The sequence below is a fragment of the Coregonus lavaretus genome (assembly GCF_964263955.1).
Source record: "Coregonus lavaretus genome assembly, chromosome: 20".
Lineage (NCBI taxonomy): Eukaryota > Metazoa > Chordata > Actinopteri > Salmoniformes > Salmonidae > Coregonus > Coregonus lavaretus.
In genome coordinates this window covers 34,168,591-34,190,933 of record NC_140007.1, presented here as the reverse complement: position 1 = coordinate 34,190,933, position 22,343 = coordinate 34,168,591, and the positions used below count along the sequence as shown (strand labels likewise).

Below are 22,343 nucleotides of genomic sequence, written 5' to 3'. Positions count from 1 at the left end.
TGGTCTCTGGCTGGCCACTCCACGTCTGTACCATTCTGTATCATCTCCTTCCCTCTCGGTCTCATTACAGCTGAAAACACTCTTCCACAGTCCCATCAACCTACCACAGTCCCATCAACCTACCACAGTCCCATCAACCTGCCAAAGTCCCATCAACCTGCCAAAGTCCAATGAAGCGATCTTATTTGGCCCTGCCATCAGCTATAAATGCCCCCTATCACAGCTGTCCATTAATCAGCAGAGCAGTTTGCTTTTCCCAAAAGGCACGGTACTTCTCCCATGAGGACACAGTGCTTGGCGTTCAATGGAACCATCCTCCTCAGAACCCTCCACTGGATCTGCCCTGGTGGCTGGAGGGATGGCGGAAGAGAGTGATGAGAGGAAAAGTGACTTCTCAATCACACTCCTTCCCTTCCACCGTTCCATCTCTCTCAGTCCCTCATTCCTTATCTCTCCTCTTGGCGCTGTGTGTTTAATCATGGATTCCTCTTATCTCCAACTGGGGGCATTTTATGCCACATCTCTGAGGTCTACAAAGCACCCATCAAACCTTCACTATAAAGGCCATCAACTTCACACACATAACTACTCTTTGATAGATGAGTTAGGAGATATCTTACTCCATTTTCAAATACTAATATGTAGACTTTGGAAGGTAATGTCCAGAATATAATATGCATGTAATTATGTTTAATTAATTAATATTTCCATAGAAACCTAATTTGTCCTTCGAAGGTACTTAAGTGTGCTGCCAACTCTATGCTTCATCCACCCACTCTGAATGACTCCCCTTAATGACTCCCCTGTGTTTGAGCGTGTGTCTCTGGGCCTTTAAAACACAGGGATAAATAAGTGGTGTGGAAAAGCTTTTTATTTTTATACCCTAGTGGTTTTTAAATGGACAAAAGGGCAAATTACGTGCAGATTTTCTACGCTACTCTGCTGAATTAGATGGCAATTACTCCCCATTTCACAATTTATTAACGCTACAGGACACATTTATATAATCTTTGAGTCACGATTTGAATTATCATATAAAAAGTTAATAATTTGTGACTTTGTTATGAGGGAGAGCCGCACATCCTCTCCTGAACGGCAGGTTTTCTCATGTGGATATATAATGCTGATGAATAATTGGGAATAACAGGCAACTAAATAAATAGCTGATGTTGGTTTTCACTAGATGGATACAGTATATCTGTTTAGTCTCTGTCAGTTTCATGAGTTAATGCATTGTTAATGTTCTCAGTATATAAATTATGAGGGGCTATATAGACGACTGAAGACATTTATGGGAAATACTGTTTTATGAAAAAACGTATAAAAAAAGCCATACAAATTCTGAGGGGAAAATGTACTACAGTAAGTAAGTACGCCTGGCTCTAATGCAGCTAATTTACATATTTATTTACTATGGCTGTACAGTCATACACTTTAGCATTTCAAGCATTGACCCTAGACTAAGCCTAGTTAGTCTCTAGTGCATGGCTGTTTGCTTCTGCCTCCTGCTTATCAGTGCTAGGGGTTATACAGTGGGGGAAAAAAGTATTTAGTCAGCCACCAATTGTGCAAGTTCTCCCACTTAAAAAGATGAGAGAGGCCTGTAATTTTCATCATAGGTACACGTCAACTATGACAGACAAATTGAGAAGAAAAAAATCCAAAAAATCACTTTGTAGGATTTTTAATGAATTTATTTGCAAATTATGGTGGAAAATAAGTATTTGGTCAATAACAAAAGTTTCTCAATACTTTGTTATATACCCTTTGTTGGCAATGACACAGGTCAAACGTTTTCTGTAAGTCTTCACAAGGTTTTCACACACTGTTGCTGGTATTTTGGCCCATTCCTCCATGCAGATCTCCTCTAGAGCAGTGATGTTTTGGGGCTGTCGCTGGGCAACACGGACTTTCAACTCCCTCCAAAGATTTTCTATGGGGTTGAGATCTGGAGACTGGCTAGGCCACTCCAGGACCTTGAAATGCTTCTTACGAAGCCACTCCTTCGTTGCCCAGGCGGTGTGTTTGGGATCATTGTCATGCTGAAAGACCCAGCCACGTTTCATCTTCAATGCCCTTACTGATGGAAGGAGGTTTTCACTCAAAATCTCACGATACATGGCCCCATTCATTCTTTCCTTTACACGGATCAGTCGTCCTGGTCCCTTTGCAGAAAAACAGCCCCAAAGCATGATGTTTCCACCCCCATGCTTCACAGTAGGTATGGTGTTCTTTGGATGCAACTCAGCATTCTTTGTCCTCCAAACACGACGAGTTTAGTTTTTACCAAAAAGTTCTATTTTGGTTTCATCTGACCATATGACATTCTCCCAATCCTCTTCTGGATCATCCAAATGCACTCTAGCAAACTTCAGACGGGCCTGGACATGTACTGGCTTAAGCAGGGGGACACGTCTGGCACTGCAGGATTTGAGTCCCTGGCGGCGTAGTGTGTTACTGATGGTAGGCTTTGTTACTTTGGTCCCAGCTCTCTGCAGGTCATTCACTAGGTCCCCCGTGTGGTTCTGGGATTTTTGCTCACCGTTCTTGTGATCATTTTGACCCCACGGGGTGAGATCTTGCGTGAAGCCCCAGATCGAGGGAGATTATCAGTGGTCTTGTATGTCTTCCATTTCCTAATAATTGCTCCCACAGTTGATTTCTTCAAACCAAGCTGCTTATCTATTGCAGATTCAGTCTTCCCAGCCTGGTGCAGGTCTACAATTTTGTTTCTGGTGTCCTTTGACAGCTCTTTGGTCTTGGCCATAGTGGAGTTTGGAGTGTGACTGTTTGAGGTTGTGGACAGGTGTCTTTTATACTGAGAACAAGTTCAAACAGGTGCCATTAATACAGGTAACGAGTGGAGGACAGAGGAGCCTCTTAAAGAAGAAGTTACAGGTCTGTGAGAGCCAGAAATCTTGCTTGTTTGTAGGTGACCAAATACTTATTTTCCACCATAATTTCAAATAAATTCATTAAAAATCCTACAATGTGATTTTCTGGATTTTTTTTTCTCAATTTGTCTGTCATAGTTGATGTGATGAAAATTACAGGCCTCTCTCATCTTTTTAAGTGGGAGAACTTGCACAATTGGTGGCTGACTAAATACTTTTTCCCCCCACTGTATTATGACTGGTGGTGCAGGTCAGCATATGACCCATGTCGCCACTGCTTAGCCACTGATGTTTGTGTGACTGTGAATGGCCTTTCACTGTGCAGGGAGCAGCTGTTTAGCCTCTGCTCTGTGACTGCGACTATTGCCTTCCACAGTGCATGGAGCCCGAATGGTCTCGGAGTCTCTCCCTGGGATCCAGAATGGCCGCTTGGCCCAGCACCCTGAATGGGAGCTCAGAGAGAGTCCCCTCCTGAACACACAGGCAGAGGCATCATTAAAGGTCACTCACAAGAAAGAAGGGAAGAAAAAGGGCAGAAAAGGAAGGAAGGAAGGAAGGAAGGAAGGTAGGTGTAAAGGAAGGAGAGTCAGTGCCAGGTGTCCAAATCGCCACATAATCCTTGAAGCTTGGCTGAACCCTCTGCCTCCCTCTCTTCTGATCTGGGCAGTAATATCCATGGTGGCACCACAGTAAGCTCTGTGGCTCACTGGGAGATCACAAAGAGAGAAGGATAGAAGAACTATAAAAGAAAAAGTGCCCCAGGTATTAAATCTAAAGAATAGTTTCCTCTTAAGAAGATTTAAGCGTCTTCCATTAAACTGTTTTTAAGCCTGTGTCACGAGAATTTATATCTCTAATTCAACCTAAGCTTGAATCATTACCAGAGGTTGTAAAGCTCTGGTTTTAATCATAAATGATTTAAGGTCCACAACCAGCAAGAATGATCTGTATTTTTATTCATGGAGAGCTCTGGCGCCAAAACCCATACACTCCTGTTTTATACCCCTTGACACACAAAGGCACTTTGCTCCGCCCACCTTTAGGAGGCTTTTTTTTACCCGTTTTCTCAGTCCCCTTCACCCTGGAATGTTTAGTCCCGCCCCCCTCTGTTAGTGGTGTTGCCACTACATTATAACTCTAACACCGTTCACACATTTATACTGTATTTGGGGTGAAATCCTTTAGTCATTATTCTTAAAATACAAATTAATCTAACAGCCTGTGAAACAAAAGACAGCATAACCATAAGCATAGATAGCCCTTCCGTTAATAGGGAATATCTACTCGGAGTGGACAAAACATTAGGAACACCTTCCTAATATTGATCCCCCCCCAAGTTGGCTGGATGTCCTTTGGGTGCCGGACCATTATAGATACACACAGGAAACTGTTGACCGTGAAAAACCCAGCTGTGTTGCAGTTCTTGACCCACTCAAACCGTTGCGTCTGGCACCTACAGTGGGGAGAACAAGTATTTGATACACTGCCGATTTTGCAGGTTTTCCTACTTACAAAGCATGTAGAGGTCTGTAATTTTTATCATAGGAACACTTCAACTGTGAGAGACGGAATCTAATGAATGAATTATTTTTAAGTAATTCATTTGCATTTTATTGCATGACATAAGTATTTGATCACCTACCAACCAGTAAGAATTCCGTCTCTCACAGACCTGTTCGTTTTTCTTTAAGAAGCCCTCCTGTTCTCCACTCATTACCTGTATTAACTGCACCTGTTTGAACTCGTTATCTGTATAAAAGACACCTGTCCACACACTCAATCAAACAAACTCCAACCTCTCCACAATGGCCAAGACCAGAGAGCTGTGTAAGGACATCAGGGATAAAAATGTAGACCTCCACAAGGCTGGGATGGGCTACAGGACAATAGGCAAGCAGCTTGGTGAGAAGGCAACAACTGCGCAATCATTAGAAAATGGAAGAAGTTCAAGATGACGGTCAATCACCCTCGGTCTGGGGCTCCATGCAAGATCTCACCTCGTGGGGCATCAATGATCATGAGGAAGGTGAGGGATCAGCCCAGAACTACAGGGCAGGACCTGGTCAATGACCTGAAGAGAGCTGGGACCACAGTCTCAAAGAAAACCAGTAGTAACACATTACGCCTTCATGGATTAAAATCCTGCAGCGCACGCAAGGTCCCCCTGCTCAAGCCAGCGCATGTCCAGGCCCGTCTGAAGTTTGCCAATGACCATCTGGATGATCCAGAGGAGGAATGGGAGAAGGTCATGTGGTCTGATGAGACAAAAATAGAGCTTTTTGGTCTAAACTCCACTCGCCGTGTTTGGAGGAAGAAGAAGGATGAGTACAACCCCAAGAACACCATCCCAACCGTGAAACATGGAGGTGGAAACGGGAATGCTTTTCTGCAAAGGGGACAGGACGACTGCACCGTATTTGGCGGAGGATGGTTGGGGCCATGTATCGCGAGATCTTGGCCAACAACCTCCTTCCCTCAGTAAGAGCATTGAAGATGAGTCGTGGCTGGGTCTTCCAGCATGACAACGACCCGAAACACACAGCCAGGGCAACTAAGGAGTGGCTCCGTAAGAAGCATCTCAAGGTCCTGGAGTGGCCTAGCCAGTCTCCAGACCTGAACCCAATAGAACATCTTTGGAGGGAGCTGAAAGTCCGTATTGCCCAGCGACAGCCCCGAAACCTGAAGGATCTGGAGAAGATCTGTATGGATGTTTCGGCCGAGGCTGCTCCTCCTCCTGGTTCGGGCAGGCATCGGCGGTCGTCGTCCCCGGAGTACTAGCTGCCACCGATCTATGTTTCATGTTCGTTTGGTTTGGTCTTGATGTTGTACACCTGTGTCTAGTTAGTCCTCATTAGTGTTCTATTTAAGTCTCGTTGGGTGTGTCTGTGTTTGTGTGTGATTGTTCCTGTCGTATGTTTGCTTGTCGATTTCCTTATTCGCTCGGTTGAGCTTTACTCCACTGTGTTGGAGCGTTTTACGCACCTGTGTAGTGCGCCTTTTGTTTGTCGCCTACGTGCGTAGTTTCGCCTTCGGGCAAGTTTGTTCTGTTTTCCTTGTTGGATATTCCACTAAAGTCTTTTGGACTATACTTCGGTGTCCTGCGCTTGATTCCACCACTACACCCACCTACAGCATTCATGACAGAATCACACACCATAAGAATGGAATCAGCAGGAGCCGCAGCAGCCCAGGCGACGCTGGAGGACAGGGTCCGTGAACAGAGTGACCAGATCCTGCAGATGGGGTCCGCACTGCAGGAGGTGATCACCACCATCCGAGGCTGGGGGACTCCTACACCGCCATCCTCTCTGCCAGCCCCATCGGGAAGTCAGCCCATTCCCGCTCCGGAACCCAGAGGAGTTCGACTCTCGCTCCCGAGGGCCTACGATGGGACCGCGGCCGGGTGTCAGGGATTCCTTCTCCAGGTGGAGCTTTACCTGGCCACCGTGCACCCGGCGCCCTCGGGACATGAGAGCGTGTCCGCCCTGATCTCCTGCCTTTCCGGGAAGGCGTTGGAATGGGCCAACGCAGAGTGGAGGAGGATCGACGCGAACACCATCACCTACGACGAGTTCTCCCGCCGCTTCAGGGCGGTGTTTGACCATCCCCCGGAGGGGAAAGCGGCGGGGGAGCGTCTGGTCTTCCTCCGGCAGGGGAGGAGGAGTGCCCAGGAGTTCGCCTTAGAATTCCGTACTCTAGCGGCGGATGCAGGGTGGAATGAGCGGGCTCTCATCGATCACTACAGATGTAGTCTACGCGAGGACGTCCGTAGTGAGCTGGCCTGTAGGGACACCAGCCTCTCGTTCGACCAGTTGGTCGACATGTCCATCAGGCTGGATAACCTGCTAGCTACCCGCGGACGTTCCGAGGGGGGTCCGTCCATTTCACCCTCCGGCGCCTCCGAGCCGTGCCCCATGGAGCTCGGGGGCGCTGGCGCTAGAGAGCGGAGGAGGAAGAGCCCGAGGGGGCCTGTCTCCTGCACCAAGTGCGGTCGTGGAGGGCACACTGCGGCCAGGTGCTGGGGAGGGTTCTCCGAGGGAGAGGACAACAGGCCACGCACTGGGGGGGCCTCCCAGGTGAGTAGACGCCCCGCTTACCCAGAGCTTTCTGTTGCGCACTTTTGTATACCTGTTGGTTTTCCACAGGTTGCACCTCATTCCCAGCATAAGGCGCTAGTAGATTCAGGCGCAGCTGGGAATTTTGTTGATCGAAAGTTTTGTTTAGAGTTAGGGATCCCTCTCCTACCTGTTGACAAACCTTTTCCCGTACATGCCTTAGATAGCCGCCCGTTGGGGTCGGGGTTGATCAGGGAGGTCACAGCGCCACTTAGGATGTGTGCGCAGGGGGGTCATGAAGAGACTATACAGCTGTATCTGATCGACTCTCCTGCGTACCCAGTGGTGCTGGGGATTCCCTGGTTAAGCACCCATAACCCTGCTATTTCGTGGCAACAGAGGGCTCTCGATGGGTGGTCTGCTCAGTGTGAGGGGCGATGTCTGGGTGTTTCCGTGGGGGCGACTTCGGTGGAAAGTCCAAACCAAGTGCCCGCACTGCACATTCCGCCTGAATATGGGGATTTAGCTCTTGTGTTTAGCAAAACTAGGGCGACGCAGTTGCCTCCCCATAGACAGGGGGATTGTGCGATTGATCTCCAGGCAGGAGCAGCGCTCCCACGGAGCCATGTGTATCCTTTGTCTCAAGAGGAGAGGAAAGCTATGGAGACTTACATAGCCGAATCTTTGAGACAGGGATACATTCGGCCTTCCATTTCCCCCGCCTCTTCGAGTTTCTTTTTTGTGAAAAAGAAAGATGGAGGGTTGCGCCCGTGCATTGATTACCGTGGTCTCAATCAGATTACTGTGAAATACAGTTATCCACTCCCTCTGATTGCGACCATGACGGAGTCATTGCATGGGGCGCGGTTTTTCACAAAATTGGATCTCAGGAGCGCATATAACTTGGTGCGCATTAGGGAGGGCGATGAATGGAAAACGGCGTTTAGTACCACGTCAGGTCATTTCGAGTATCTTGTCATGCCATATGGGTTGATGAATGCTCCATCAGTCTTCCAATCCTTCGTAGATGACATTTTCCGGGATATGCAGGGACAAGGGGTGGTCGTGTACATTGATGATATTCTGGTGTACTCGTCTACCCGAGCCGAGCATATAACCCTGGTGCGACGTGTATTGAGGAGGCTGTTGGAGCACGACCTATATGTCAAGGCAGAGAAATGTCTGTTTTTCCAGGAGTCGGTCTCCTTTTTGGGTTATCGGTTGTCCGCGTCAGGGGTGAGAATGGAGGTGGATCGTGTGTCCGCTGTGCGTAATTGGCAAACTCCAACCACTGTAAAAGAGGTGCAGCAGTTCTTGGGCTTTGCGAATTACTACCGGAGGTTTATCCGGGGTTTTGGACAGGTGGCAGCTCCCATCACGTCCCTTCTGAAGGGGGGTCCGGTGCGCCTGCAGTGGTCAGCTGATGCGGACGGGGCCTTTGGGAGACTGAAGGACCTGTTTACGTCGGCTCCGGTGCTGGCGCATCCGGATCCCACAATTCCATTTCAGGTTGAGGTGGACGCGTCTGAGGCTGGTATAGGGGCCGTTCTCTCTCAACGGTCCGGCTCGCCACCTAAACTCCGCCCCTGTGCTTTTTACTCCAAAAAGCTCAGCCCGGCGGAGCGTAACTATGACGTTGGGGACAGGGAGCTGTTAGCTGTAGTTCAAGCCCTTAAGGTGTGGAGGCATTGGCTTGAGGGGGCTCAACACCCTTTCCTCATTTTGACTGACCATCGGAACCTGGAGTACATCCGGGCAGCGAGGAGACTGAACCCTCGCCAGGCTCGATGGAGTATGTTTCTCACCAGGTTCGTATTTAAAATCACGTACATCCCTGGGTCCCAGAATGGTAAGGCAGATGCACTGTCCCGGCGGTATGACACGGAGGAGAGGTCCGTTGAGCCTACTCCCATACTACCGGAGTCTTGCCTTGTGGCACCGGTGGTGTGGGAGGTCGATGCCGGGATCGAGCGAGCGTTGCGTACCGACCCCAGCCCTCCACAATGTCCTGAGGGTCGGAGGTACGTTCCGCTCGAGATTCGGGATCGACTCATCTACTGGGCTCACACGTCACCCTCCTCTGGACATCCGGGTATTGGCCGGACAGTGCATTGCCTTAGCACTAAATACTGGTGGCCTACTTTGGCTAGGGATGTGAGGGTTTACGTCTCCTCCTGCTCGGTGTGCGCCCAGTGTAAGGCGCCCCGACATCTGCCCAGGGGTAAGTTACAGCCCCTACCCGTTCCACAACGACCATGGTCCCACCTCTCGGTGGATTTTGTAACAGACCTTCCCCTCTCTCAGGGGAATACCACCATCCTGGTCGTTGTGGACCGGTTCTCTAAGGCCTGTCGTCTTCTCCCTATGTCGGGTCTTCCTACTGCCCTACAGACCGCTGAGGCCCTATTTACCCACGTCTTCCGGCATTACGGGGTCCCCGAGGATATAGTGTCTGATCGAGGCCCTCAGTTTACCTCCCATGTGTGGAGAGCGTTTATGGAGCGTTTGGGGGTCTCGGTTAGCCTTACCTCGGGGTACCACCCGGAGAGTAACGGGCAGGTAGAACGTGTTAACCAGGATGTGGGTAGGTTTCTGAGGTCGTATTGCCAGGACCGGCCTGGGGAGTGGGCGCGTTACATTCCCTGGGCCGAGATGGCCCAGAACTCTCTCCGCCACTCCTCTACTAACCTAACCCCTTTCCAATGTGTATTGGGTTACCAGCCGGTTCTGGCACCATGGCAGCAGAGCCAGATCGAGGCCCCTGCGGTGGATGATTGGATGAGGCGCTCGGAAGAGACGTGGAACGCTGCCCACGTCCACCTGCAGCGGGCCGTCCTTCGTCACAAGGCGAGCGCCGATCTCCACCGCAGTGAGGGGCCGGTGTACGCACCCGGAGATCGAGTCTGGCTCTCTACCAGAAACCTGCCCCTCCGCCTGCCCTGCCGGAAGCTGGGTCAGCGGTTTGTGGGGCCCTTTAAAGTCCTGAGAAGATTGAACGAGTTGTGTTATAGGTTACATCTACCTGTTGAATATAAGAATATTAACCCCTCGTTCCATGTGTCTCTTCTCAGGCCGGTGGTAGCTGGTCCACTCCAGGACAATGAGATAGGAGAGACTCCTCCGCCCCCATTGGACATCGAGGGGGCTCCGGCGTACACCGTTCGGTCCATCTTGGACTCCAGACGCCGGATGGGGGGTCTCCAGTATCTCGTGGAGTGGGAGGGGTACGGCCCGGAGGAGCGGTGCTGGGTGCCGCGGAGGGACATCCTAGACCCATCTCTCCTGTCGGAGTTCCACCGGGACCATCCCGCGCGCCCTGCTCCGCGTCCTCCTGGTCGTCCCCGAGGCCGGGGTCGGCGCACGGCTGGAGCCGCGCGTCAAGGGGGGGGTACTGTCACGGTTTCGGCCGAGGCTGCTCCTCCTCCTGGTTCGGGCAGGCATCGGCGGTCGTCGTCCCCGGAGTACTAGCTGCCACCGATCTATGTTTCATGTTCGTTTGGTTTGGTCTTGATGTTGTACACCTGTGTCTAGTTAGTCCTCATTAGTGTTCTATTTAAGTCTCGTTGGGTGTGTCTGTGTTTGTGTGTGATTGTTCCTGTCGTATGTTTGCTTGTCGATTTCCTTATTCGCTCGGTTGAGCTTTACTCCACTGTGTTGGAGCGTTTTACGCACCTGTGTAGTGCGCCTTTTGTTTGTCGCCTACGTGCGTAGTTTCGCCTTCGGGCAAGTTTGTTCTGTTTTCCTTGTTGGATATTCCACTAAAGTCTTTTGGACTATACTTCGGTGTCCTGCGCTTGATTCCACCACTACACCCACCTACAGCATTCATGACAATGGAGGAGTGGACCAAAATCCCTGCTGCAGTGTGTGCAAACCTGGTCAAGACCTACAGGAAACGTATGATCTCTGTAATTGCAAACAAAGGTTTCTGTACCAAATATTAAGTTCTGCTTTTCTGATGTATCAAATACTTATGTCATGCAATAAAATGCAAATTAATTACTTAAAAATCATACAATGTGATTTTCTGGATTTTTGTTTTAGATTCCGTCTCTCACAGTTGAAATGTACCTATGATAAAAATGACAGACCTCTACATGCTTTGTAAGTAGGAAAACCTGCAAAATTGTCAGTGTATCAAATACTTGTTCTCCCCACTGTACTACCATACCTTGTTCAAAGGCACTTAAATATTTTGTCTTGCCCATTCACCCTCTGAATTGCACACACACATTCTTGGAATATGAGTTGTCTATTGGAAGCCAAACACGACAGGGCCAGGTCTCAGTGTGAATGTGTGTAATAGCTTTCCAGTGGTGTGTATTACATTTGCTCCTGGTCTTCCTGTAAGAAGCTTAAGCAGCTGGCAGTGTTTCACGGTGTTGATGCTTCGTTGTGTTTTTTTCTGGGACCGTGTGTGTGTGTGTGTGTCTGTGTGTGTGTGTCACAGTGTTACACTACCTAATGCAGAAAAGTGCCAATTCATTTTCACTACATCCACTCCAAATAACCCAATACCTTTTAATTATGTTTTGTTCTGCTGTTCAGGATTGTTTTGGTTCAATAGTTTCATTTCTTCAAAGGTGACATTTTTGAGAATCTTAACAAAGGATGGAAGTCAATTAAGGTGTTGTTGTTTTCTAGTGCTGTTTTTGAACAGAGTGAAATTGAATTGGAAGCCAATTTCCTCCCAAGGCTTTTTACATCACACCTCCCTGTCCCTCACATCCCTCACCTCCCTGTCCCTCATCTCCCTCTCTATCACCTCCCTCTACCTCAGATTGTTACATGATAAAGACCGAGCCATGTAACACTCAAGCAGGACTGTCAACATCTCAGTTGTCACGCTCGTCGGGAACAGAGGAGGACCAAGGCGCAGCGTGGAATGCGAACATATTATTTAATTTGAATGAACACACGAACAAAACAACAAAACGAAAACGTGACGTCCCTGGTTACATACACGAACCAACACGGAACAAGAAACCACAATGAATGAATGCCTAACGGCTACCTAAGTATGACTCCCAATCAGAGACAACGAGCTACAGCCGTCTCCGATTGGGAGCCACCCTGGCCAACATAGATATACAACAACTAGAACCAACACACATCAAAACTCACACCCTGGCTCAACATACTAGAGTCCCCAGAGCCAGGGCGTGACAGTACCCCCCCCTAAAGGCGCGGACTCCGACCGCGCCAACCAAATACCACAGGGGAGGGACCGGGTGGGCACTCCGCCTTGGCGGCGGATCCGGCTCCGGGCATGATCCCCACTCGCTCTCTAACCCCCCAAAGTACCCCTGGTCCGGTCTGGCCCTGCTGACCGGAGCTGGACTGCACACTGGTGGAGCGGATTGCTCTAGCTCCGGCGTGAAGCAGCTGACCCGTGCTGAACCAGGCACCAGTGGAACAGGCACGGGCTGTGCCGGACTGACGACGCACACCACTGGCTTGGTGTGGGGAGCATGAACGGCCCGAGCCGGGCTGACGAAACGCACCCCTGACTTGGTGCGGGGAGCAGGAGCGGGCCGAACCGGGCTGACGAAACGCACCACTGACTTGGTGCGGGGAGCAGGAACGGGCCGAGCCGGGCTGACGAAGCGCACCACTGACTTGGTGCGGGGAGCAGGAACGGGCCGAGCCGGGCTGACGAAGCGCACCACTGACTTGGTGCGGGGAGCAGGAACGGGCCGAGCCGGGCTGACGAAGCGCACCACTGACTTGGTGCGGGGAGCAGGAACGGGCCGAGCCGGGCTGACGAAGCGCACCACTGACTTGGTGCGGGGAGCAGGAACGGGCCGAGCCGGGCTGACGACGCGCACCATTGGCCTGGTACGGGGAGCAGGAACAGGCCGGACCGTACTGGGGACACACACCACTGGTCCTACGCAGGGATCTGGAATGGGCCGGACCGGACTGGTAACACACCCCAGTACCTCTCGCCGTGCCTCTACACCTTCCATCCCCTCTTCGACCAGTGGCCCCCGTAACCTGGCGGCCTCCTCTGCCAACCCGCTGGGCCGCTCTGCCGCGGTCTCCTGCTGGCCCGTCGTCCACGGCGTTAGCCCCCCCCCTAAAAGTTTTCTGGGCGTCTCTCCTACCCGTGGACCAGGTCTCCATGTCCCTCGCCAGCCTTTCGCCCTTCTGCTTCCATGTCAAGCCCTTCTCTTCCTCACCCGGCTTGACCCAGTCGAGGAGGCGAAGGAGATCTGCTAGAGATCTCCCTGGCGATGGCTCCTGGACACGCTGCTTGGTCCAGTCTTGGTGGTTTCTTCTGTCACGCTCGTCGGGAACAGAGGAGGACCAAGGCGCAGCGTGGAATGCGAACATATTATTTAATTTTAATGAACACACGAACAAAACAACAAAACGAAAACGTGACGTCCCTGGTTACATACACGAACCAACACGGAACAAGAAACCACAATGAATGAATGCCTAACGGCTACCTAAGTATGACTCCCAATCAGAGACAACGAGCTACAGCCGTCTCCGATTGGGAGCCACCCTGGCCAACATAGATATACAACAACTAGAACCAACACACATGAAAACTCACACCCTGGCTCAACATACTAGAGTCCCCAGAGCCAGGGCGTGACATCAGTACACTAAATTGTGGGATAGTGGTTGAAGCCTATCGCAAAATCTGTTCTGAAACCAGTTTTTTAAGACCAAATGGCTGAGCAAACACATGAATACAATATTCCGTTTTTCCTATGTTTCTCTGTTCAAGGATTCTCATATTACTGTCTTTGTTGCTCCTTTGGTCTCTGATTCCAACCTCTGATAGAATAAAATAGTCTACTTTATCAGATGAACAGGATGGAGGGAGGCAAGATGGAGGAAAGGAGGGAGGGAGATAGAGGGAGGGCAGGAGAGATACAGTGCCTTGCAAAAGTATTAATCCTTCTTGGCGTTTTTCCTATTTTGTTGCATTACAACCTGTAATTTAAATGGATTTGTATTTTGTGATGTCACGAGAGGCTGTGTCCTGGAGGGACGTTACATCCCCCTGAGGTGGCTGCAAACCCAGACAGCTATGGCTCCATCTGCTGGTATGGTCGGGAACTACACCCCTCTATGGCCAATCTTCCCACGCAGCTGAAACAAATCAGGAGCTGATGAGCTGAAGGTTTTGGGAAGGGAAGAGACACACTGAGGGGGTGTGTGGGGGGTGAAGAAACACAGTCTCCAACCTGGGCTCTCTGGAGGACAAGAGTGCTGCACGTCCACTTCCAGGAGGAATATAAGGATTTGGAGACACTTACCTTTGGGAAATACTCACCTTTGGATATATGCACCTGTGGAAATACGTGAGAGACATTTGGAAGGACTTTTTGCTGGGTTGGCCACTAGCTGCAACGTGGACTACAGTAAGGCTGGGGAAAAGTTATCTGAGCGAGTGAGAATTATGATTTTGGATGTGGAAGAGACATCCCTGAACTGTTAACCCTTAAAGAGCCACAAGAGAACAGAATTTTGTTATATTTTCGTTAATTTCCCAAGACCTATAATAAAATCCTTGGTTTGTTTGAACCTTGTCTCCTTGCCCTACTTGAGCAACCCCGCTGAAAGCTGTGTAGCCTCTCGTGACGTCACAGATGGTGGAGAACACGGGCATACTCAAGCGTTAATAGTGCATGTCAGAGGAGGATACCGAAGGTTTGATCACCCAGTTTTCCAAGTTGGCCGTAGGATCCCCGCCGACTGAAATGGAGGACATATTGAAAGCCCTTGTTGCTGGCCAGCAAGCCCAGATGCAAGCAAACGTGGCTCTCTTGGAGGAGCAAAAGAAAGCCAACCTTCTGAAGGCAGAGGAATTGCAGTTGCAGAGACAGAGGGTTGTCCAAAATACCCGCCCAATAAAGGCAAGTGACTTTATATCTAAGATGGGAGCTACCGATGACATTGAGGCATACCTGCATGCATTTGAGGCCACGGCCACTAGGGAAGCCTGGCCCAAGCAACAGTGGGTTGGTCTGTTAGCCCCCTTTCTAACCGGGGAATCGCTGAATGCTGTCCGGGACCTGGGCCCTGACCAGGTTACTGACTATGATGCCCTGAAGGCTGAGATCCTCAGCAGATATGGACTCACAAAGTTTGGTATGGCCCAGCGCTTTCACAGCTGGACCTTCCAACCAGACCAACCTCCTCGGGCGCAGATGCATGAACTTGTCCGAATCGCAAGGAAATGGCTGGATCCGCAGAGGAATACAGCAGCGGCGGTGGTGGAGGCCGTTGTGGTGGATCGTTACCTACGCGCCCTGCCTTATGAGGCAAAACGGTTCATCAGTCAACAGTCCTTGACCACGGCTGATCTGACCGTGGAAGCTGTGGAAAAGTACCAGGCCACAGCGGAGATGCTGAATGCTTCCCGAAAAGACCCCAGGAGTGCGGCCCCACCACAAATGGGAAGAACCCGTCCAAAGGACCCCGGCGTCCAAGGAGAAGACAGCCTTTGCCACCCCGGAGGGGCTCTACCAGTATACCCGACTTCCGTTTGGTCTCCACGGGGCACCGGCCACGTTCCAACGCCTGATGGATCGAGTCCTTGCGCCCCACAAGAGGTACGCAGCGGCTTATTTGGATGATGTTGTTATACAAAGTCCGGATTGGGCCAGCCACATACCCCGGGTACAAGCGGTGCTGGATTCGCTCAGGGAAGCAGGGCTCACGGCAAACCCGAAGAAGTGCAAGCTGGCCTTCAGTGAGACAAACTACCTGGGGTACACCATTGGGAGGGGGTTGGTCAAACCACAGGAAGCCAAACTGCGGGCCATACACGACTGGCCGCAGCCCATCACCAAGAAGCAAGTAAGGTCATTTTTGGGCCTCGCTGGCTACTATAGACGCTTTATTGCAGATTTTGCTACCATAGCTGCACCGTTGACGGAGCTGACGACCAAACGCCACTCACGAATGGTGAAGTGGAACCCTGCGGCGGAGGCGGCTTTCCTCAACCTGAAGCGAGCACTCTGCTCCAGTCCGATCCTGGTGGCACCAGACTTCAAGAAGGAATTCATTGTCCAAGCGGATGCTTCGGAGGTGGGTCTGGGTGCTGTCCTCACCCAGGCACATGACGGTGAAGAACATCCCATTCTCTACCTAAGCAGAAAGTTACTTCCAAGAGAGAAGAACTATTCAACGGTGGAGAAAGAATGTCTGGCTGTAGTCTGGGCCCTGGAGTCCCTTCGGTTCTATCTCCTGGGCCGACGTTTCATGGTGGTATCTGATCACGCCCCTCTGCAGTGGATGGCCAAGAACAAGGAATCAAACAGTAGAGTAACCAGATGGTTTTTGAGCTTGCAACCGTTTAACTTTTCTGTTGTCCACAGGGCTGGCAAGCACCACGGCAATGCGGACGCCCTCTCCCGGCGTGATGCCTTCTTCGCTGCCTTTACCCCGACGAGGACGTCGGTCCCGAGGAGGGGGATGTGTGATGTCACGAGAGGCTGTGTCCTGGAGGGACGTTACATCCCCCTGAGGTGGCTGCAAACCCAGACAGCTATGGCTCCATCTGCTGGTATGGTCGGGAACTACACCCCTCTATGGCCAATCTTCCCACGCAGCTGAAACAAATCAGGAGCTGATGAGCTGAAGGTTTTGGGAAGGGAAGAGACACACTGAGGGGGTGTGTGGGGGGTGAAGAAACACAGTCTCCAACCTGGGCTCTCTGGAGGACAAGAGTGCTGCACGTCCACTTCCAGGAGGAATATAAGGATTTGGAGACACTTACCTTTGGGAAATACTCACCTTTGGATATATGCACCTGTGGAAATACGTGAGAGACATTTGGAAGGACTTTTTGCTGGGTTGGCCACTAGCTGCAACGTGGACTACAGTAAGGCTGGGGAAAAGTTATCTGAGCGAGTGAGAATTATGATTTTGGATGTGGAAGAGACATCCCTGAACTGTTAACCCTTAAAGAGCCACAAGAGAACAGAATTTTGTTATATTTTCGTTAATTTCCCAAGACCTATAATAAAATCCTTGGTTTGTTTGAACCTTGTCTCCTTGCCCTACTTGAGCAACCCCGCTGAAAGCTGTGTAGCCTCTCGTGACGTCACAATTTGTATTTCATGTAATGGACATACACAAAATAGTCCAAATTGGTGAAGTGAAATGAAAAAAAGAACTTGCTTCAAAGAATTCAAAAAATTTTATAATAGAAAAATTGTGCGTGCATATGTATTCACCCCCTTTGCTATGAAGCCCTAAATAAGATCTGGTGCAACCAATTACCTTCAGAAGTCACATAATTAGTTCAATAAAGTCCACCTGTTTGCAATCTGTGTCACATGATCTGTCAGATGATCTCAGTATATATACACCTATTCTGAAAGGCCCCAGAGTCTGCAACACCACTAAGCAAGGGGCACCACCAAGCAAGCGGCACCATGAAGACCAAGGAGCTCTCCAAACAGGTCAGGGACAAAGTTGTGGAGAAGCACAGATATGGGTTGGGTTATACATTTTTTTGAGTATCTGTCCATAGGACCTTTTTAAGCCGTACACTCCACAGAGCTGGGCTTTACGGAAGAGTGGCCAGAAAAAAGCCATTGCTTAAAGAAAAAAAATAAGCAAACATGTTTGGTGTTCGCCGAAAGCCATGTGGGAGACTCCCCAAACATATGGAAGAAGGTACTCTGGTCAGATGAGACTAACATTTTACTTTTTGGCCATCAAGGAGAACGCTATGTCTGGCGCAAACCCAACACCTCTCATCACCCCGAGAACACCATCCCCACAGTGAAGCATGGTGGTGGCAGCATCATGCTGTGGGGATGTTTTTCATCGGCAGGGACTGGGAAACTGGTCAGAATTGAAGGAATGATGGATGGCGCTAAATACAGGGAAATCCTTGAGGGAAACCTGTTTCAGTCTCCCAGAGATTTGAGACTGGGACGGAGGTTCACCTTCCAGAAGGACAATGACCCTAAGCATACTGCTAAAGCAACACTTCGAGTGGTTTAAGGGGAAACATTTAAATGTCTTGGAATGGCCTAGTCAAAGCCCAGACCTCAATCCAATTGAGAATCTGTGGTATGACTTAAAGATTGCTGTACACCAGTGGAACCCATCCAACTTGAAGGAGCTGGGGCAGTTTTGCCTTGAAGAATGGGCAAAAATCCCAGTAGCTAGATGTGCCAAGCTTATAGAGACATATCCCAAGAGACTTGCAGCTGTAATTGCTGAAAAAGGTGGCTCTACAAAGTATTGACTTTGGGGGGGTGAATAGTTATGCACGCTCAAGTTTTCTGTTTTTTTGGCTCTTCAAAGTGGTAGCCATGTTGTGTAAATCAAATGATACAAACCCCCCAAAAATCCATTTTAATTCCAGGTTGTAAGGCAACAAAATAGGAAAAATGCTAAGGGGGGTGAATACTTTCGCAAGCCACTGTAGTATTAAAGGAGTCCATTAGAGCTCTTGTCAGATTGCAGTTCACTCGAGGTCAACACCCAATTACATCTAAGCCAAGTCCCCTGATGCGTCAAATGTTTCCAATATATTTATACTTGTTTTCAATGTATCGCGGATGAGGGGATAAACATGTTAAATGGACCAGCTTGTTGGAGTCAACTGCAGTACACAGACAGTTACAGAGTATTATATTTTAATGACTGCACCATGCTTGGTTTATACTGGCATGTATAGTGGTGCAGTTTCCAGATCGAAAACCACGATTTTACACAATTTAGGGTGAAGAATAGAGATGGAGGATGGAGAAAGAAAGAACAGGAAGAAAATAAAAAAGGTCTGGATTGTTCAACTGAAGGGTTTTTCAACTGTTGCTTTTATATGGTTTGTTATTGTCGAAACAGAAGAGAAAGAGAGAACCCTGGTGATGTTCTTTTTCATATTCCCCTCCCACTTTTAGAATGGATTCCATTCTGCCAACATTAGAATAATCTATTCATAACTTAGTTGAAAATGGTGTCTATCCTTTTTCTGTGCATACATAGCTGGATCTGCCCCATAAAACTGTCTGTTTTCCTCACTCTGTGTCTGTTGTGTTGTCTCTGGCAGGTACCACGCGGCAGCCCAGAGAGGGGGAGGTTCCTGGAGTGGACTATAACTTCATCAGTGTGGTTGAGTTCCGCGTGCTGGAGGAGAGTGGCCTGCTGCTGGAGAGTGGAACCTACGACGGTTGGTCTGAGGGTCTGGGGAAGGTGGACATTACAACACCCAGCAACACTATTCCCCACGACTTATGCATTGTTTGTTTGCTGATGTATAGTACCTGCTGAACTGTCACTATCATCCAGGTCATTAGATAAACTCAATATAAAGATGGCATTCATGCATTGTAAATGTGAAAGGAAGTAAGCCTAGCTTCCCAAGAGCTTAATCCGGAGCAACATAGCATAGTCCCACTTAGCATTCAAAGTAGGTTGATGATTTCTAAGAAGCCAGCCGTCAGTATTGTGACACAGAACCCTGGAGGCTTGGACCCTCAGCCAGTCAGATCCAGACTGCACCAGTACGCAGGATAAATAATACATCCACACAGTGAGGCCATATAGTAGGCTGATCTACATCTGGCTGCTTCAACGCTATCTCAGGATGTTAGTTATTAATGTAGGCCCTTTTGACCTCTGAGTAATCTCCACCGGACAACTGAGGCATAGACACAAACACACACACACACATGCACACACACACACATGCACACACACACACACACACACACACACACACACACACACACACACACAACACACGTGCACACACAAACAAATGTTCCCTCTCTCCCTCTTTCCCTCTCTCTCTCTCTCTCTCTCTCATGCTCATGAGATTTAGTTTTTGTTCACAAGGGAATGTGTAACGTTTAGTCAATGATCTCCCTGTGAGTCAATTTGTGACTTAGCCTGGTTTATTACCGGCAGCTCCATTCCTTTGGTCTGAGAGGAAGTCTATGCCAGGCTGGATGTACAGTATCAGCCTTAAGTTTGGACACATCTACTCATTCAAGGGTTTTTCTTTATTTTTTTACTATGTTCTACATTGTAGAACAATAGTGAAGACATCAAAACTATGAAATAACACACATGGAATCATGTAGTAACCAAAAAAGTGTTAAACAAATCAAAATATATTTTACATTTGAGATTCTTTGCACACTCTTGGCATTCTCTCAACCAGCTTCACCTGGAATGCTTTTCCAACAGTCTTGAAGGAGTTCCCACATATGCTGAGCACTTGTTGGCTGCTTTTCCTTCACTCTGCCACCCGACTCATCCCAAACCATCTCAATTTGGTTGAGGTCGGGGGATTGTGGAGGCCAGGTCATCTGATGCAGCACTCCATCACTCTCCTTCTTGGTAAAATAGCACTTACACAGCCTGGAGGTGTGTTGAAAATCAAATGATAGTCCCACTAAGCCCAAACCAGATGGGATAGCGTATCGCTGCAGAATGCTGTGGTAGCCATGCTGGTTAAGTGTGCCTTGAATTCTAAATCAATCACAGACAGTGTCACCAGCAAAGCACCCCCACACCATAACACCTCCTCCTCCATGCTTTACGGTGGGAAATACACATGCTGAGATCATCCGTTCACCCACACCGCGTCTCACAAAGACATGGCGGCTGGAACCAAAAATCTCCAATTTGGACTCCAGACCAAAGGACAAATTTCCACTGGTCTAATGTCCATTGCTCGTGTTTCTTGGCCCAAGCAGGTCTCTTGTTCTTATTGGTGTCCTTTAGTAGTGGTTTCCTTGCAGCAATTTGACCATGAAGGCCTGATTCACACAGTCCCCTCTGAACAGTTGATGTTGAGATGTGTCTGTGAGTTGAACTCTGTGAAGCATTTATGTGGGCTGCAATTTCTGAGGCTGTTAACTCTAATTAACTTATCCTCTGCAGCAGAGGTAACTCTGGGTCTTCCATTCCTGTGGCGGTTCTTATGAGAGCCAGTTTCGTCATAATGCTTGATGGTTTTTGCATCTGCACTTGAAGAAACTTTCAAAGTTCTTGATATTCTCCGTATTGACTGACCTTCATGTCTTAAAGTAATGATGGACTGTCGTTTCTCTTTGCTTGTTTGAGCTGTTCTTGCCATAATATGGACTTGGTCTTTTACCAAATAGGGCTCTCTTCTGTATACCCCCCCTACCTTGTCACAAGAGAATTCCACAAATTAACTTTTAAGAAGGCACACCTGTTAATTTAAACGTATTCCAGGTGACTACCTCATGAAGCTGGTTGAGAGAATGCCAAGAGTGTGCAAAGCTGTCATCAAGGCAAAGGGTGGCTATTTGAAGAATCTCAAATATAGAATATATTTTGATTTGTTTAACACTTTTTTGGTTTCTACATGATTCCATATGTATTATTTCATAGTTTTGATGTCTTTACTATTATTCTACAATGTAGAAAATAGTAAAAATAAAGAAAAACCCTTGAATGAGAAGGTATGTCCAAACTTTTGACTGGTAGTGTATGTGTGGATGGTTTGCTTTTCCCATCGACCAAGCCGTCATTGGGACTAATCTCTGTGATCACTGGACAGCCAGGCAGGGCCTGATTACCTGTGGCTGTGGAGGTGATCTGTCAGGGAGTGACTAGGTCCAGGGTTACAGCTCTATGTGAACCATTCTCTGTCTGTATTACTGACTCTGGCCTTGACTGTTGGCCCTTGGTTGAAAGGAGGTTTGTGGTCAATGTTTTGGATAGACACAGGTCTTTCGCTCTCTTTCTCTCCCTCCCTCCCTCTCAGGCAGTGCTCAGCTGCAGAGTAGCTAACTCAAACTTAGGGAGGAAAGCGCCAACAAAGGTTAGAGCTGTTTTATTTTTCAGAAGGCACAGAGAGGCTGATAGGCTATCAGTAGCACTTCTTGCAGTTGAGAGTTGTGCCTTGACTCAAGAGCAGTGTACGTGAGAGTCTATACACCAGGGTTCATAACTTGTCTTCCTCCTCACTCTCTTCCGCTCAGTATGGACACCAGCCACAGGCCAGCCAGGGCAACATGAATGATGAATTATAGAAGAGAGAATTGGCGATAAACAAAGCAATGATAGAAAAAATACTGTGATAAATATAATGGGTTTGTTTATGGAAGCTGTAGGCCTGACTCAGTGAGGAACTGATAGAGGAGCCATGCCTGTGATGCGGTGCTGTTTGCAGCGATGATGCTGTATTGTAGAGAGCACAGAGCAGCAGATTATAGAGCACATCTAATAGGTCTATGAAGAGCTCCAGTAAAACAGTTGAGTGGAGTATTACTGAAGAGAAGACCAGCCAGGGCAATGGGCCAGCTCACAGTACTGGGGAGGGAGGGAGAGGGTAAAGGTGCTGCGCTGGCAAGACAGGACAATCCCAGGGAGAAGGATTAAGAAATGCTTGAATGCTGAGAAATGTCAGAGTATAGTATATGGTAGA

General features: G+C 48.9%; 1 protein-coding gene across 1 annotated transcript in view; it reads left to right on the top strand.

The window, feature by feature from the left end:
* The window catches only part of magi3a (membrane associated guanylate kinase, WW and PDZ domain containing 3a), a 251,585-nt gene that overhangs the window by 157,770 nt on the left and 71,472 nt on the right, over positions 1-22,343 (top strand). Inside the window, exon 3 of the mRNA XM_084185095.1 lies at positions 18,987-19,106. Within this exon, the coding sequence (XP_084041221.1) occupies positions 18,987-19,106 (120 nt within the window). The remainder of the gene's footprint in view (positions 1-18,986; positions 19,107-22,343) is intronic.